Source organism: Mustela erminea, chromosome 5, assembly GCF_009829155.1.
Source record: "Mustela erminea isolate mMusErm1 chromosome 5, mMusErm1.Pri, whole genome shotgun sequence".
Classification (NCBI taxonomy): domain Eukaryota; kingdom Metazoa; phylum Chordata; class Mammalia; order Carnivora; family Mustelidae; genus Mustela; species Mustela erminea.
In genome coordinates this window covers 108,799,760-108,819,468 of record NC_045618.1, presented here as the reverse complement: position 1 = coordinate 108,819,468, position 19,709 = coordinate 108,799,760, and the positions used below count along the sequence as shown (strand labels likewise).

The following is a 19,709-nucleotide window of genomic DNA, read 5'->3' as shown; positions in this document are numbered from 1 at the left end:
GGCATTCATGACGTTGGAGGCCTCACTACAACTGGCATATTATCTAAAAAGCTTGACTTATTTCCTGGATTAAAAAAACAAAAACAAAACAAAGATTGCTCTCCCTACCCTTCCTCCAAAACTCCCCAGAATAGCAAGACGGTCTGACCCCAAACCAGAAGCGGAAGTGCGTCCAGGCTGGGCTGGGATGCTGATGGCATCAGAAGAACGTTGAAGGCATTCAGTAAAGCACAAGTGTTTTTCGGTTGACTCCAGCAAAGAAGGGATCATCCTTCCCCTCAAAAGACAAAATAATCTGAGGGTTTTGAAGGGGCAGGGGGTGGGAGGTTGGGGGAACCAGGTGGTGGGTATTAGAGAGGGCACGGATTGCATGGAGCACTGGTTGTGGTGCAAAAACAATGAATACTGTTAGGCTGAAAAGAAATTTTAAAAAATATATATGTGAAGGCTTAAAAAAAAAAAAGAAGACAATGAAAAGCACCACTGTAGCTACTGCACGTGCTGAGCACACACACTGAGTGAGTGCTCAGATCCAGGCTGTTGCCTCCATGCAACAAGACATGGAGCTTAAGTCAGAGGCGATTCAGATGACAAGCGGTTCTGGGGAAGGTGGTTCTGGAGAGCCCTATGCCCTGTGTGAAGAGGTCACGATGGGAAACTCCAGAAATACTGTAGGATGCTATGTACACAACAAAACTCGGCTCTGGGCCATATGCATCCATGAGCAGTACATGATCCCTGGTGGGAGAAAGAGGACACAGCCAGCACGCATCAGGACTCTGCATATTAGAGAGGTGGCCCATAAAGACTGGACTTAGGGTGACCATTCGCAAAGGCAAGGACCAAGAATGTAGGAATTGGGGGCCTCCCCCGGACACGCAACACCTGAGGCAGAGGCATGAGACAAGACATGATGGGTCACAGGCCCGCTTGAGGAGGGTTGTGAAACTGTCCTCTCTGCTTCCCAGCCCCCACGGGGTCCTCCCTGAGGAAATACCAGAGTCCAACTGAATCATCATGTATTCATATATTTAACAAAATCAATGAGCATTCGTTCTCTCCCAGAGTGAAGCTTCAGTCTTTGTCAGTGAAGCCTTCCTAAAGTCCTGTGTGAGAAAGAATCCCTCCAGGGCAGATTTGTTTTTTAATTTATTTTTTATTTTTTATTTTTTTAGTTACGAAAATATCACCACAAGTCTGAGAACAGTTCCATGACCTTTAAAAGCAATCACTTCCATCAACTCTAGACAACCATTAATTTACTTCCTGTCTCCATTGTTTTGTCTATTACAGATAGTTCATATTAATGGAATCATACAAAAACTATGGAAAGCTTCATGAATTTGCGTGTCATCCATGTGCAGGGGCCATGCTAATCTTCTCTGTGTCATTCCTATTTTAGCATATATGCTGCTGAAGCAACCCACCCAGCTGGATTTTAAGGAAGCGTTAGATAAGATGGTGGTACCCAGATATGGAGTCCCTTCTACAGAATGGCATCCCAACAACTTACGTAAAACCTACTATACCCAAACTCATTATCTGAGTTTTCATGACCCAAATCCCCATAATGGTGATACTGCTACAGGTAAACTGAATGCCAAAGAATAAAAATAGTCATCAAGGAATAGACTGAGCATTTTTAAATTAGTCCCTTCTCTGACATTCTTTCCTGCTTTAAAACCACCCTGCTCCATCCAGTCTTCCATGCTAATGGTTTGCTGGTCTCACTTTCTGAGTATTAGAGACATCCCATGCAACAATTCATGCAATAAAAACCAGTACCAGATAAAAGTGAGATCGTGCAGCTGGTGCAGGTCATGACCTTGACTGACAAGCTACTCTAATCACAGCAAACCCTTGACTGACTAAATCCAGGTGTAGGTGCATTACCACTGAAGAAAAGATCAACAGGGATGGAGCCATGCCCGGCCTTTGGAAAAACTGTGGACGCTTTCAAATATTTCTGCAAATAACCCTCTTCACAACAGTGCTGAGAAAGTCATCATGAAGTCGAAAATGTTATGTTATTAGGACTTCAAATGAGTCAGGAAAAGTACACAACTGAATTATTTGATCTGTTCTTGGTTCTAAGAATTAGCATAAAGGTGTCACTTCACCTAAATGTTGATAAATATAAGAAGAAAGGAACTGACTTGCATGATTTCTGTCATAATTTTTAAAGGCAGAGTACCAATCAAAACTTTTAAAATATATTTTTTTAAACTGTTGGCTTCCATTGTAACTGGAATCACTCTAAATTGCCTTTTCCTGATCCCAGTTACTCTAAGAGAGGGAAATGCCTATAACTTGTCTTCAGTCCAATGGCTGACAGGTAGCACAGGCAACATTCCCAGCCTGCTTTTACCACTTTCAAGCCTGGCTTGAGTCTCAGCATTAGTACTGAGTGTTTGCAGATATTAGCAAGGCCCTTAGCCTCTCAGTCTCATTTTCTCCTCCTAAAACACAGGAACTGTAACCTGACCTAGCTTTTTAAAAAGCTCTTAAAAAAAAAAATTTTTTTTTTTTAGTGTTTTGTCAACTCTTAAAAGACTATACCAAAGTAATATACTCCCTTCTGTGTTTTTTTCTTACATTTTTTTTTCATTTAGCAAACCTTCCAGTTGCTAAAACTTTCCATTAATCACATTAGATATAATTTGGGATACAACAGGGGTGTTGAAACGTGGTCAACCTTTAGAACTAGCCAAGGCATTATTAGGAATCTGTTTCTCTTCCCCAGAGATTCTAATTCAGTCTGAGGCCTGAGAATCCTTAGTTTTCAAAATTCTCAAGTGATTTCATTTCTCTAGAATAGATCCTCTCTTGCCATCTCCTAGTTTTTAAAAACCCTATTTTCAGTAATTGGTAAATCCCAACCCAAGGACTCAGATATTGGAAGTATACTCATTTACACTAATCAGGAAGTATCATCAAAATTCAATATGAACTAAGCTTCTAAAAGTTATATAGTAAGTCCCTACAATGTGCCCAGGTCATGCTCCAATCTATTTACCTCCCCAGATGTTTACCAGATGGATCACTAACATTTATTAAAGCTTCCCAACAAATGATAGTTCCCACCAAATTCAAGAACGGAAGACTCTAGCTAAGCCCAAGTTTTCCATGTTTTAAGTGGGTGAGGTGCATAAGAGTAATGTCTTAACAACCCACAAATAGAACTGAATTACAGCTAATTATATTGAGAGGTGCATGAACTTGTTCTATATCTCCAAACAGTCGTTTTGAACTTTTAATGCTTTCTTAAGCTGTGTAATGGATCCTAATTTAGCTTAGAACAATCACAATGGAGTTCACAGAACTTGGGAAAGTCTTCATGATGAACTTAAAATAGTTTAGGCTTTAGCAACTTACATTAAATCATTGTTGTTGTCTTTTAAGATTGTATTTGAAAGAGAGTGTGAGTGGGCGAGAGTGAGCTGGTGGGGAGGGGTGGCAGTGGCAGAAAGAGGGCAGGCAGAGGAAGAAGCAGACTCGCAGCTGAGCGGGGAACCCGACGTGGGGCTCAATCCCAGGCCCCTGGGATAAGTACCTGAGCCAAAGGCAGATGCTTAACAACGGAGCCACCCAGGTGTCCCACACTAAATCATTGTAAATGGATGTAATATGGTGCTCTTGAAGACCCTCCCCAAAGGAGACAAGATTATGCTCTATTCGCCAGCATCAAATATAGGTGAACTTCACCTGAGCAACAAGGCATGTTCCTGAATAGGGAGGTGACATTAACAGGGAACTGACCTTGTGCCAGCAATAATGCAGGGCACCTCCCCAGGACCTCACAGCCCAGCTCCCGTCCTCCACGGCAACTCTCACTCACCAACCATTCCCTGCCCCCTCACTTAGGGTCTTTGTACTTCCCGTTCCCTGCTCCTCCAGACAGCCCCAGGGTCGACTCCCTCCAGCCCTTCAGCTTTCTGGCTCAAAGGTCATCTGATAGGAACAGAACAACACACCCAGCCTTCCTATTTGTCCGGACTCTGCCTTATTTCTTCATAGCACTTACCTCTTGGGCTATTATATTAATTTATCTAATAGTTTGTTTCCTCCTGCACACCAAATTTTGAATTCTGTGAGAATAACCAGTGTCATGAATAAGCGTATGTATGCATACTTCACATAATGTCACACATGAATACTCTGTGTGTACATATGAAGAGTCCTTTTGATCCACAGGACCCAAGTGGTCGTAATCTAGAAGTATTGCTCAGCCCAGTCCATTCTGCAACTGAATGTAAATTCATAGAGGTGGAAACTGATTTTCTTCAAAACAATTTGAGAAATAAGTCGCTACTTATGAAAATCTAAGGTAGTCTCTGACATACGCAAAGAACATGCCTGAAAACTCAGGCCGCGGAGCCCTCACACACACACTCAGCCTCTCCACCTCCCACAGGGAGTCCTTCAGTACTGACCTGAGACCCTAGAGGGATATCTCAAACACCAGAATGAAATCTTGATGCTCAAGACAAGTTTCAGGGGAGAAGGGGAAACAAAGGTCTTCTCCTCTCTCCCTGCCCACTGACAGGGGGCAGTACTGGGGCAGACCCCAAGAAAAAAGATTCCTAGATAACTGGCTGTTCATTTGAAACAGAAAGAGCACAGATCAGGGGCCACGAGAAATGAGATTGAAGCGCAATGAAAATGGACTCTGGAGCAATTAATTTTTCTATCAAAAAATTAATTCATTTTTATTTTACCTAAATCTCAGTTCCACTGAGAGAATACCACACTAATGTAATTTCAACCCCCCCCCCCAAAAAGAGAGAAGTTTGAGAAAATTAAGAAACTAGTCAGACTCTGTGTTTCCAAGAACCTTGATATCAAAGGAGCATGCTAGTTAATAAGCCAGTGCCCCACGAAGCGAATCTACTGATACTTCTGTCCATAGACCTCGGAGCTATTTTTGAGGTTCAGCTTTTAGTGCTCACACCTCTGACCACTTGCTCAGAAGCGCTGTGACTGCCTTGTTCTGCTCCAATCAAGCAAAGGTGCAGCATAAAGCTACCCGGAACAGCCATCTCCAAAGTTAGAAACCACCATAGGCTTCTGGTTGTTCAGGTGTTACTTCCTGACCTTCCTATTTTTATGAGAAAGGGCCTGTGACAAAAACTGGCTGAAAAAGTTCACTGCAGAGTAAAAATAATTAGAAAAATGGGATTATGGTTTCAAAAAATTGCTGAATTATTCTGTTGTCCATAGGACCTGTCACCCAACATCAGTCCCCAATACAACATACACAAGTACGTGTCTGTTCCTTCCTTCTGTAGTCCCTAAATTAAAAGTGCTGGACTTCTGAAAAAAAATATATATATAAAGGGAAAAATTAAACTATGTGTGAATTCTAAAAATAATTTGGTTTCAGGACCCTTTTGTAGTCTTAATTAAAGATCCAGAGTTTTGGTTTATATGGATTTTATGGATATTTGCCTATTTGAAATTAAAATTGAGACATTTAAAAATAGTCACTTAATTAACCCATCACATGACAACATAAGTAACATCTTTATGAGAACTGATATTTCCCAAAACAAAAATAAATAAATAAATAAGAGTGATATTGTTTTACAATTTTGTAAGTCTAACATCTGACTTTAATGGCCAGTGGATTCTTATATCTGCTTCTATGTTCAGTGTGCTGCAGTGTTGTTTTAGTTGAAGTATATGAATAAAATCCAGCCTTACACAGAGAGTAGTTGAAAAAGAGACTGTTTTAAGAGCATTTTTTAGAGAGCTGTGAGTATTGTTTGATACCTCATCAAACTGGACAAGTGGTAGTTCCTTAAAACTTAGTTGCAGTGTGAAATCTAAAACCATAATCAATAAGCTTTTCATACTGTTACAGTAAATCCATTAGTCTATCATATACTTTCCAATGGATCCTTGACATACACATATGGTTTTGTAGCATCTTGTACTGGTCATTTTGAAAATATATGTTCACTGAGCTATGCAAATCTTCTTCCAAATGTTGACCTACTTTACTATATAATACTTAAAGATCACAATTGTTAATTAATATCAACAACAAACTCATGAGAAAAGTCTTTCCAAAATCCTAATTATGGCTTGGAGGATCCAATTTTTTCATTGGTATCAAATATTCTGTTGTTTCCTTGAAGGAAGAGGCTCACTTTGTCCATTTTTAAGAAAATGCCTGAGAAACTCCTTAAACTTCATTACCATAGTTTGTCATTCTTACAAGTAAAAATGGTGTTCCACAAAAAAAAAAAAAAGTGACTACCTCAGCTAACAACCCAATCATAAAAGTGTTTTTTTGAGTCATGATAGTATTTCAGTATGTAGCAGAAGTGCTTTATGAATAATTCCCATTTTACCACACAGATTATAAAGATATATAGTCAAACGTTGAGCTTAATAACACTGATAATGCTTACTGCTTCAACAAAGATATTCTTTTTTTTTTTTTTTAATTTTACTTATTTAACAGAGCGAGAGAGGTCACAAGTAGGCAGAGAGGCAGGCAGAGAGAGGGGGAAACAGGCTCCTCACTGAGCAGAGAGCCTGATACAGGGCTCGATCCCAGGACCCTGAGGTCATGACCTGAGCCGAAGGCAGAGGCTTAACCCACTGAGCCACCCAGGTGCCTCTCAACAAAGATATTCTTAAATGAAAATATTTTTTTTCCCCTGCAATTATCTGGCAATGAAGACGACACTGGCTACACTGTTGACTGCACAGTTTGGTGCCTTGATTCATTCCAAGGTGCCAGCAGTTTTACCCATCGTTTCTTTTGCATCCCTGAGCCAACATCAATACACTAAAAAGGGAACAAAAATCTTAGGATTATAAAAAGAATAGTTTTGACCTCCTGAAAATATCTTTGGAACCCTTAGAGGTCCACACTAAAAAGGGCAAAAAACATTTTAGGATTATAAACAGAATAGGTCTGACCTCCTGAAAATATCTTTGGAACCCTCAGATGCCCACAGGACCCCACTTTGAGAACCAATGGAAACATTCTGAACAAAACCATCAACAGTCCATTAAAGTAAGAGAAGTAGTCAGGACGAAGCCAATGATGATGGGGTTATAACTACGTGAATACAGCTATCATACCTTAAGCTGAACTGACTTATTAATTCCTTCCAAGTCCTAGTTTAATCTCTGCCTTATAGGAACCTTCTGATAATCATGGTAAAGCTTGAGCAACTCTCAAGTTCAACCTTTCCAGAACTCTGATCCACGCCTGACCTCCGAGAAAATGGCGGCCTTCCCGGGTGAATATCTATCTTTAGGTTTAAAAACAAGGAACCTAAGGGAAGCTTTGCAAACACAGACCATCCCAAAAGACGACACAACTCTGAGGAGGGTGAGATTATACCACCTAGAGGATTGTTTTCTTCTAAGGTAGAATAAAGAGAAACCACAAGACGCCTCCCAGACAGCTGGGTGGCCTAGAAGGATTCTGGACCACCACCCCACAGGCGGAGCTGTGCGTAGGTCTGCCACATCCTCTCCAGGAGATCACAGCACCATCAGTGTCTCCACGCTGGATTCACCATTTGCACAGTGAGCATCACATCAGCCTCAGAAATTTGGTGTGGGGGGCAAACGACGTAAGATATGGGATGGCATGAACACTGGTCACCAATTTGAGGGTAAGAGGCCATCCTGCTTTCAGAAAGAAAATAAAATAAGGGCTAATGCTGCTATTTGTCAAATTATGGCCTAGCCCCATCTCTGGTCCTCAGAAGGTGTTCAGTAAATGAGCTGGCTGTGATTCAGAAGGGGGCAGGCAAATTATGACATCGGACAATTCGTCTCGATCCCTTAGAAAGATCGGTTCTTTCATTTCTAGTTTTCCTTCTTCTCTCCCTCCCCCAACACCTCTTTCTTGCTCTCCTTCCCTGTCCTCAACCTGGCATTCATTTCTAGTGGTAGCACAGAACTACTTAGACCAAAACTGAGGTGGTCACTCATTTCTCAGGCTGAATACACCGAAGGAGTGAAAACTGTTACAAAAGCTAAATCGAAAGCAAATTAAATCGACAAGCTGTCACCTGGCTTGAAATGAGAAAGGAACCCTGAAAATTAACTTTTTTTTTAAAAGAATTTATTTATTTGACAGAGAGAGAGAGAGAGATTACAAGTAGGCATAGAGGCAGGCAGAGAGAGAGGGGGAAGCAGGCTCCCTGCTGAGCAGAGAGCATGATGCGGGACTTGATTCCAGAACCCTGAGATCATGACCTGAGCCAAAGACAGAGGCTTAACTCACTGAGCCTCCCAGGTGCCCCTGAAAATTAACTTTTTTTTTTTTTTGAAAATTAACTTTCATCCGAGACAAACTTTTTCCCTTTAAAAATGAAATAACACTGTGCATATGAGATCCAGTGAGAAACTGGGGGTTGCAGTTTTCAAACGGTAACACGTTTCATCTGTTTTGGTGCATGTGGTCACAATGATTTAGCAGAGAACTTCATTATTTATAAACCAAGGGTTTGACACAGGAAATTTGAGCTAAAAACTGAGGCAATGGTACAAAAAAAAAAAAAAAAATTAGACTCTTACTCCACAGGGCAATGCACTGCTTTGGCAGAAAGAATATGCAGATACCAAAATTCAAGTGCACCTTCCATGTTCTCTCCAGGAGTCAGTTCCAAGTAAAGTAGTAAGAGTGTGAAAGAAGGGGGCAATTCAAAGCTTTAGCCAAGTTTTCTTCTTCTTTTTTTTTTTAAAGATATTTATTTGAGAGAAAGATCATGGGGGTAGCGGCAGGAGGTGGTGGGTGGTGGGGGAAGGGGAAAGGGGAGAGGGGCAAGTAGACTCTACACTGAGTGTGGAGCCCCTCGTAGTGCTCGATCTCACAACCTGAGTTCAGCACCTAAGATCGAAGCAAGAGTCAGATGCTCAACCGACTGAGCCACCTCGGCTCCCCTTTAGCAAAGTTTTCTAGGCTAGCATCAAATCCACCCACAACGGGTGTTTTGTCAGGTTGTATTTTTGTTTGCTTTTTTAAGAAGTTACACCCATCCCCCACCAAAACAAAACTGGTACAGAATACCTTCAAGCATGCTTGGGGAATGCCAGGGGAAAAGCGTGGCCACTCAGAACAACTTCTATCTTCATAAAGATACTTCTACCATTAATTCTTTCGATTTACTTTATTCTTTTAGGAAACTATCTTAAAACTAAACTTCGCAAGTACAAAATGTTATGTAATGGTTAGTAGGAGATGATTTACTTGTCATTCATTTTAAGTGAGAACTTTGCAGTGGAATGGAGGGCATTATCTTACTCATCTCTTCCTACCTGCCGTTTTTGACTCATGCCTTAATATTGATTTAGAACTTAAAAAAAAAAAAAGTACGAAGTACCTTAGTCATTTAAAATCTTTAACTTGCCACCTCACAATACACAAAAATTGGGAACTAATGATAAAACATATACAGACCAAAAAAAAAAAAAAAAAAAGAGCCAACACCAGCTTTAATTTATAAATGAGAATAGGCAATTATGTATTCAAAATTAAAGCATCATTTTGATGTTATAGAGGCAACCCAGATTCTGTTTTTTGTCCAGGAAATCGATAATTTTTTAATGTGTAGTTTTCCCTTCATTTTTTAATTTCTTATAAATACAATTTCAAACACAAGCAGAAATAGAAGAGTATAATTAACTCACATGTAAATAACACCCAGCTTCATTAATCAACTCATGGCTAATCTGACTTTATCTGTACCCCATTCCCTCCTCCTACCTCTTGATTATTCTAAAGTAAACCTCAACTATCAAATAATTTCACCAGTAAGTATTTCAAGTATCTCTAATAGATGCTCTTGGTTTAAACAATGACAATATCATAACCATACATAAATAATGTCAATAATTCCTTATGTGTCCAGTCATTGTGCCTATTTCCTTGTTTGTCTCTTGAGAGTTATTTATTGTTTGGACAATTTGTCTTGGAACGGGGATAAAATATGGTCCATATACTGAAACTGGTTAATGTCTCTCTTGTTATTTTGGTTTTCTCTCCCTCTCTTTTCTTTCTTCTAATTTTTGGTTGAAAAAAACCAAGTCTCCCACGATGTCATATTTTTTTTTTAGAGATGGAAAGAGAAATGGCAGGAGGAGGGGCAGAGGGAGAAGGAGAGAGGGAATCTTAAACAGGCTCCACACTCAGCACAGAGCCCAGTGTGGGGCTGGATCTCATGACCCTGAGATCATGACCTGAGCATAAATCCAGAGTGGGACACTCAACCAAATGGGCCATCTAAGTACCTCTCCCAAGGCGTCATTTAAAATGTTCCCCCCTGTGCCCAGTATTTCCTCTAACCTGGCGGTTAGATCTAGAAGCCTGATCAGATTCAGGCTCGATTTTTTTTTTTTTAAGACTTTATTTATTTATTTGACGGAGAGAGATCACAAGCAGGCAGAGAGGCAGGCAGAGAGAGAGAGGAAGGGAAGCAGGCTCCCTGCTGAGCAGAGAACCCGATGCGGGGCTCGATCCCAGGACCGTGGGATCATGACCTGAGCCGAAGGCAGCGGCTTTAACCCACTGAGCCACCCAGGTGGCCCTCAGGCTCGATTTTTTAAGCATACCTCCCAGATGGTGTGGTGTGCTTCCAGTAGGAGGCACGAAATGTCTGCTTTTCTTTCTGGGGACCAGCCACTGAAGTTTGAAGTACCCTGAGTCCAGGCAAACTTTACTTAAGCAAACTCCATCTTCAGATCTGACACTGTATTTCTTAACAATGCATCAACATCTTTTTTGATTTGTTTTCACATGAGCTATCACTGCTTATTTTCTTTCTGTTACTTCTCTTTCCAAGTGGAGCAGTTACAAATTCATATTCATGCATTTTCATTAATTTCCTTTATTTCACTTTTTTTTTTCTTTTCATCACTCCACTCTTCCAGGTAAAAACTGGTCCAGTATAGTGACAATCATAAACACGGCCAGAACCTGCCATTCTGCCAGCATCAGTAGCTGCTTTAAAATCTAGGGCTGTTTTGTCACCATGATAAATTTCACCTTGATTAGGTAGCAGATCCAGAAAGGCTTAGCCAGAATGAGGTATAGAGTGACATGAGGGCGCCTGGGTGGCTCAGTGGGTTAAGCCGCTGCCTTCGGCTCAGGTCATGATCTCAGGGTCCTGGGATCGAGTCCCGCATCGGGCTCTCTGCTTGGCGGGGAGCCTGCTTCCCTCTCTCTCTCTCTGCCTGCCTCTCTGTCTACTGTGATCTCTCTCTCTGTCAAAAAAATAAATAAAATCTTAAAAAAAAAAAAAAAAAAAGAGTGACATGAGACAGCTTTTTCAAAACAACAGATCCCTTCATCTGTGTCTACTTCAGCAGCAATGCTGAGGAGAATTCTGCATCTGATCAAGAGTCAACAACCCCTTTCTTAAGATGAACAATAGTGATGGGTTTTTGATCTAGCTGATAACGTTCTGCCACGGGCACTGAAAGAGATTCGCACTAAGAGTTTTTCTCGTCCCATCTTAATTCAGTAAAGAGAGCCCTCAGTGTAGGTTTTCTGAGCAGATTCATCTGTTGTTCTTACCCCAGCATTAAGAATAAGCCTGCTCATGATCTCAAGGTCCTGGGATTGAGCCCCACATTGGGCTCTCTGCTCAGCAGGGAGCCTGCTTCCTCCTTTCTCTCTCTGCCTACTTGTGATCTCTCTCCATCCAATAAATAAATAAAATCTTTAAAAAAAAAAAAAAAAAAAGAATAAGCCTGCACCCAGCCCATGGTACCAAACTTTGAAGCTACTACAGTTAACACTAATTCACATGTTACTTTTCAAAGACTTTTTTGTTCTGTTCTATATGCAAACTTCATTATCAAACATTTTGATGCCGATTTGAAAGACATTATTATATCATCTGATGAAACAGTCTCTTGCATGTAGTAAGCACTCAAATATTACTGAATAATGACTATACAAACAAAATGGGTGCTCATTAAGCTTCAATAGAGCTTGAGTGAGTTTGACAGATTATAATCTATGAGCCAGAGACCTTACGTGCTGTGTTCCACAGAGTTTTGCAGTTTGTCAGCCTTGGCTTGGGGCTCTAAATCTTCTCACTGGGCTCCTTTATCTATGGATCTGTCTCTCATGGACACCTTGAGCTACATCTTGGGACCGGATCTCTTGCCAGACTTTAGACTCTTGCTTCTAGTTCCTCCTAGACATCTCCACTTGGGTTTCCAATAGGCATTTCAAACTCCACCTATTCAAAGCTAAATTATTCACCTTGCATCCCTGTATTTCTACCTTGGTGAATGACTCCACAACATCTGAGACTCACCCTTATTCATCCCTAATGTCCACTAAGTTGCCAGCTCCTGCTGGTTATGCTTCCTATCCATGGCTTATGGCTGTCCCTCTCTCTATATCCATCCCCATGGATTCCAACTGAACCCAGGCTCCACTGCTCTCTCTCTTAGACAACTTTAACAGTCTCTTAATAGCTTTCCACACCCTTGTCTCCTCTTATGCTCAAACACCCCCCACCCCCCAGCTCCTTGAACCCACTGCCACCAAATCAGATCTTATTTCTCTCGACTTAGAACCCTTCATGGGCAACCTCATCCTCTCCTAACCTAGAAGTAATGTGACCATGTCATTTATCTTCAACCCAGGACACTTTCAGAGTGAAAGGTGGCACTGTTCTCAGTTACACAGGTACAACAGTCAAAACGGAGACAGTCCCAGGCAAACCTTCACAGAAGACCCTCCCACAGCTCTGACCACACCTCCCCCTTGCTCCTCAACCTCCAAAACCAACCCCCTACTTTCAGCTGCTGGAACCTGTCACTGCTCTCTCACCTCTGTGTATCTGTACAAACCCTCCTAAACAATCCGCCCTGGTTGGCACATTTCCATTTATCACTGAAACTTGCTTTGAACATCCTCTCCCCTGAGAAGCTTTCTCTAAAACCTTCCGGCTGATCTGATTACAAACTCCCGCGTGCCAACACCGTGCCTTGGACTCGTTCCCATGGTAGGACCTGGGCCCCTTGCCCCACACACATGGGGGGCTGTATGTGCCCCCCACCCCCACCACTCCTGTGAGCTCCCTCCGGAGAGTATCTAAGTCTTGTCCATTGTTATCTCCCTAGCATCTACGTCGAATCACAGGTCTGTACCTGTCAGGTATGTCCCATGTCATTTCTCAGTCATGCTTTACGTTTAATAAAATCTGTTTGCCTTAGCTGCTATTTTAGCATAACTAATGAAAGATACAAAAAGGAGAGGAAGAAATGAGAAGTAGTCAGTAGCTCCTAATACCCGCCCTGTATATCACAGATCACTGCCACATTTGAGCACTTTCTTTTTTAAGGAGAGCTTTGGAATTACAGAATCTGAGCTAGCAGCAGAATTCCTATAGGAAGCCATGAAAAGAAAACAGGCATGGAGCTAAGCCAGCAGCACATCTGTCATTGTTCACCAAATTCTTGAAACTTCTAGTATAAAATAAATGCAATGTCAAAATAAAACAAACCCACTGAGTATTCATGGGGTCCCAGGCAGGGGCAGGGAGAATGACAGGAATCTTGCTACCATGACAAGAGGAACATGGAGATGGGAATCCCACTAGCATACTTTTACACAGCACCCTACAAATCTGGGTGGCAGACCACCACACATTTTCACATCGGGCCTTCAAAACCACAGCCTCCGATGGACCCTGAGGCTCAAGCAACATTTCTGGAACTTTGGCCATCCGTCTGGGATCCCAGGCCAGTGCTCCTTTTGCAGCCCGAGAGCTCTGGGCCTGTATGACTTCATAGTGCCTTCTTATGTAAAGCCCTTCAGCTTCCAAGATAAGGAGGAGAGCTCCACACGTTCCATGAGCCAACCTGTCATTTTATGGCTGGGGGTCACCCAGAGTGGCTGCCAGGGGCGAAGCCAAGCCAGGGACATTCTCACAATGCTAGGTCCCAGATGCGGCCGCAGCTGTAGCAGGTGCAAGGTAGGGCTGCATTCCCTCGTGTCACACACACACACACACACACACACACACACACACACAGGCAGCTGTCACGTCCTCTGCATTTGACAAGGGAGCTGTGGTCTAAAGCAGCAGCAGCGTGCAAGCTCGTACTGAGCCCCAGCCTCAGAGCCACACTGACAAGACAGTGCTCCCACAGACAGAACAGATCCGAGGTTCTAAAATATATCCCACCCCTAGATGCCATGGCTTCTGAAATGTCAACACTAAAAATCTCCTTCTCATGGATAAAACATCAGTTTTAGCAGCTTTTAAAATATGCAGGAACACCTCTGAGGGGTAGAACACTAACATATTATTGGTCGCTATCACTCTGGGGTGAATTAGTCCGTGAATTCACTGTCTTCCTTGTGAGCAACTGTTTCTAGAGAGAAGAGATCACTGGGTATCTTACTGGAACTAAGAGACAGGTAAAGGCAGGGAGCAAGAAGGACTAATGTAAAGAGGAGGGAGGAGGTAGGAGTACCAGAGAGGAACTCAGCCAGCCATACAAGTTTACCCAGGGCCCGCTCTAAAAAGAACAGCATTGCAATGACCTGGTAAGAACTCACCCCTAGTAATATTTGGCATTCCTTTCTTATCACTAACGCTAATCAATTAATGTAATGACAACATCCACAAGGATTCCAGTCCCAGTATTCTAGTGTTTCTAGTGTTACAAGTAAGGAAGCCAGAATCTGGATACAGTTTAGTCCTTGAGAAGTGACATCACTTTTAAAAAAAGGAAGTCACAGAATGACTATGGAACAATGACACGTGGTCTGCTGTGAGCGGCCTCACTCCATCAGTCCTGTGTGACTTAGTGCAGAAAGGCAGTTCAGCACACTGAGAATCTCACCCACTCCTTGCTCTGTCTCTTCTCTCATGGAGGGGTTTGCCTCTACTGTGGTTTTGCCCATGCTATGAGAATGCTCTAGCAACAGTGTTCTGTAACATTATATTTTATTTGAGCTATCAGTAGACTCCTCTTTCTCAATCTTCTATGTATAAGATACCAGGCAAAACAAAAATGTCTTTGAGCTGACCAAACCATCATCTACAGAGCTTTTTCAGGTTCAAGTATCCCACAGATACACTAATTTCAATATCAGAGCAAAAAGATATGATGCAACAATTGGGGCACGATGGAAAAATTAAGCATTAACATTAAAACAATTCTCCCACGTGAACAACAGTCAGCAAAGAGAAGAGAAAACCAATTTTCAAAAGTGTCACCAATGTGCAAAATGCCAACACCAAAAGGACAAACCCTTAAGCCACGGTTTAAAAGTCTTCACAGGATTTTAGTGGTAGAGTGGCTTTTAATAACTAACCCTCCCACCACAAACAATTAAAACCTCTAGAAATATATTTTAAAACACTTAGTTGAAAACACTGGAGAGCATCCAAAAGAGGACAGAAATTGGAGGGAATCTGACATTCGAAAGAAGGAAAATGCACTGGTCAAGATCCATATTTATAGGCCATCTCCCAAGGTTATTCCCCAGGCTGCATAGGTCGAATGAAAAGAATTCAAGCAGAAAACTACAGTTTTACTGGCTTGAAGAGTGAAATGACAAGATTCAGGACTAACAGATGACTGGAAATTGTGCAGAGGAATCCTGGAAAAGATATGGTCACATAGAGAAGAATCCCCAAATCTATAAACTCCTCCAACCTGTGCATACTCAAGAGAGACTCAGAGAAGTCCACTAAAAGCAGTAACTAGAAGGCTGAGAGAAAGGAGGTGAGATGTCTGTTCTCTCTCCACTGCAGGAGAGAGAGTTTGGAGGCCAAGTTCCACAAAGTTAAAAGGACTTAAAACGCCTTAGGCTTTCCACTGAAACCCCAACTTGGTTAGACCTTGTGAGTGAACAGTATGTCTCAGGACTATGGAATCCGTCCAAGAACTAAGGGGGAAAAGTTTAAAAAAAAATCCCACTCTCAAAAGCCTTCACAATTTTCAGGTGATAGCCAGTAATTTAGCTGCCTGCTGGGAAAAAAAAGAACAAAGGAGAAAAACCACATGCTCGCATCAATGATAAAGAAAAAGGCCTTGCCAAAATTTAACAATCACTCTTGATTTAAAAAGAAAGAAAGAAAAAAGAAAGAGAAAGAAAGAAAGAAAGAAAGAAAGAAAGAAAGAAAGAAAAGAAAAACCAAACCTATCAGAAAACCAGGACTTGACAGAAATTCCTTGATTGTGATGAAAAGTATATATACAAAGTGCACATAACTAACATCATACTTACAAGAAAAGACTAAATTCCTTCCTCCTAAAACTAGTTATGAGACAAGGAGGTCTGTCCTCAATGCCTCTGGGCACAATAAAGCAGGAAAAGGAAATAAAAGTCATAAACATTAGAAAAGAAAAAGAAAATTGTCTTATTCATAGACAACATGATTATTTACAGAGAAAATCCCAAGATAGGTACAAAAAAAAAAAAAAAAAGAGAGAGAAAGAAAGAGAAACCTACTAGAACTAGTAAGTGAAATTTTTTAAGGTCATAGATTGCAAAGTCAAGCAAAAAATTCATCTCTATATACTGTTACCAATTTCCAAAATAAAAATTTTTAAATACCATGTATAACAGCATCAAGAGCTTAAAATACCTAGAAATGTATTTTTTAAAATATGTGCAAGATCTCTATATTGAAAATTTATAGAATTTCTAATTTTGATATGGCTGAGAGACATTAGAGACCATCAGCAAATGGAGGAATATACCCAGTTTATGGACTTGAAGATGTGCACAATTGTTAAGATGTCAGCTCTCCTCAAATTGATGGATAGATTTAATACAACTTTAATTCAAAATTTAGTACGCTTTTCCGTGGAAATTGATAAGCTGATTCTAAAATTGACATCAGAATTTAAAATACTGAGGATAGCTAAAATAACCTCCAAACAAACAAAATGCATTTGGAGGACTCGCACTATTTAGCCTTAAGACTTAATATAAAGCAACAGCAATGAAGATGGAGTGGTATTGGCATAATGATAGACCAGTAGATCAATAGAACAAAACAGTTTATAAATAGATCCACAGTAGGGTCAATGACTGGTGACAAAGTTGCCAAGAAAAAAGAAAGTCTTCGAGAAATGGCAGGGAGAAGGAGAATTGGATTGTAGTACAGGGGAAAGAAATCCCAACCCCTCCACACACAAATATTAATTTAAGAAGGAACACAGACCTAAACATAAAATCCTGTAATCTTCTAAGAGAAAACAGGACAATATTATTGTGACTCTATGACAGATTTCTTACAGAGGATACAAAATGTATAAGCTATGAAAGAGGAGATTGATAAACAGGACTTCAGAGAAATTTAAAACTTCTGCTCAAAGACACCACTAGGAAAGTGAAAAGGCAAGCCACACATGAGGAGAATGTATTCACAATACCAATTTCTGACAAGGAATGCTTCTCTAGAAAACAAACAACTATAAATCATTAACAGAAAGAAAAACCAAATTTCAGAAAACAAAAAGACCTTAGCTGGTACTTGGGAAGAAAAGAACCACATGCAAAAGTACTCAACATCAGGGAAATGCAAATGAAAACCACAAGATACTGTTTTATACCCACTAGACTGTCTAATGTTAAAGAGAATGACTATACCAAGTGTTGGTGAGGAGATGGAATAATCGGAATGCTCATACACTCCTGGTGGGAGTATAAAAATATAAGCACATTAGAAAAACATTTGAGAGTTTCTTATGAAGTTGAACATATATTTCCTTTATTACCCAGCAACTCCAGGACTCTGTATATCTACCCAAGAAGAGAGAAAGGGCACAACGACAGAAATGTATGAACGACCATGCATATAGCAGCATTGTTCCTAATGACTCCAAATGTCCATCAGGAAGAGAATGGGTAGGTCATGGAATGGGACGCTAACACACACAAGGACATGGGTGGGTCCCACAGAAATTATGCTGAGTGCAAGAAATCAGACACAAGAGAGAACATACTATGTAGTTCCATTTACGTGAGCTTCTGGCATAGAGCAAACTAATCTATGGTGAAAAAAAAATAAAACATCCCAATTATTGCCTCTGGCAGCAAGAGACTGACTGGGAAAGGACACAAGGGAACTCTCAGAGTGGTGGAAATGTTCTTTACCTTGGATCACGGTGCTGGGGATGCGGCTGCATGCATCTGCTAAAACTCAAATTCCTCCCTTCCAATCTGCTCATTTCACTGTATATATATTTTACCTCAATTAAAAAAAAAAAATTAGGGAGTGGGAGGTGGGGGTGGCACCAGGGAGAGAGGACTAGAATCCCTTACAGGGCAGAAGGAGATAAAGATTGTAAGAAAGAGACTATGATCCTTAATTTTTTAACACATTCAGGGCAAAGTGAAAAGTTGGCTCCCAAACCAAAAATCTGTAATACAATTTGACAGACATGAACAAGAAGAGGCAAGAACCCATTCAGCTAAGATGTTGATGAAGAAAATAAAATTCAGTGAGTACGTCAAACAAATCATGAGATCGCCAGATTTGGCAAATATACGTAATCTGGCAATCCAAACCAACAAATCATTACAAACAAAATACGAGCCAACCCAACATAAAACCATTTTTAAAGTATCATTTACAAAATGCTCTTTTTATAAACTTCCAGGTCAGAAACTCCTACTGACAGCGACTAGGATTACATTTTTACCAGAAACCACCCCAAACTCATCCTTACCTTCAGTGAAGCTCCCCGTTAGGGTTATTACCACAAACACCTTCCCTTCTGGCTCCAGATCCACCTAGAAGGAGAAAAGAATCATGTGTTATATTCTAACTTTGAAGTCCTTTTTGTGGGGCCTCAAATAATTCTTTACAAAGAGGCCTACATGTGCAAAATCACAGCATTGATCAGACTTAAGAATTTCATTCAACAGCAGACAGGTAAGAAACGCATGAAACCACACGAAACTGTAAAGGCGGAAAAGCAAATCGAAGGGAAATCATTCTTCCAATGTTTCCGCGTGTCTTGAATTTTAATCTCTTCCATTTTGGCTCTTCGTGATATTATTGAGAAGTACCTGTAAGCTTGGACATTGTTTCTGAAATAACCCTATCTTATGTCAGAGCAACTTTTATTAAACTACATGGCAGGAAGGGGTTCCTGGGTGGCTCAGTCGGTTAAGCATCAGACTCTTGATTTCAGCTCAGGTCATGCTCTCAGGGTTGTGGGATTCAGCCCACTGGGCAGGAAATCTGCTTGAGATTCCCTCTCTCTCTCTTTCTTTCCTGCTGCCCCTCCCCTGTTCTCTCTCTCTCTCAAATAAGTAAATCTTAAAAAAAATAATAAAATAAAATAACCACGTGACAGATGTATGAAATAGAGAAACAAGGCAACATAAGAGGTAACGAACAAATGTGGCACCGTCAACTGCAACCTTTCCTTTCAGGAAGTGAAAAGTATGAGAAGAGTACAGTCTCCATCTCTACCATTTTCACTTGAGTGTAATTAATCTTCAGCAAGCACAGGGAAGGCAATTCAGGAGCTCTGCACCCATGACTCTTGCCTGTTCATCCCTTAAAGCTCTCATCTATGCACTCAGATAGGGATACATCCACTCTGCCAACTCAGCAGCTTGCCATCTCTGGGCTCCGTCCTGTCCCGGTGCAACATGCCATTCTGGATTCAGGCAGCACCTGCTCTGATCTCACTAGCCCAGGCACACAGGCTCTGCCCTCTTCATGTTGGGTGCTAAG

The 19,709-nt window shown here is 41.1% G+C and overlaps 1 protein-coding gene and 1 non-coding gene across 2 annotated transcripts in view; both read right to left on the bottom strand.

Annotated features, from left to right (window-relative positions):
* PRKCH (protein kinase C eta) overlaps positions 1 to 19,709 on the bottom strand; it is a 225,956-nt gene that overhangs the window by 138,765 nt on the left and 67,482 nt on the right. Inside the window, exon 2 of the mRNA XM_032344412.1 lies at positions 18,691 to 18,754. Coding sequence (XP_032200303.1) covers positions 18,691 to 18,754 — 64 coding nt within the window. The remainder of the gene's footprint in view (positions 1 to 18,690; positions 18,755 to 19,709) is intronic.
* LOC116592124 lies at positions 1,320 to 1,422 on the bottom strand. Its single transcript, XR_004286316.1, has one exon. It is a non-coding gene; the product is annotated as a U6 spliceosomal RNA (small nuclear RNA).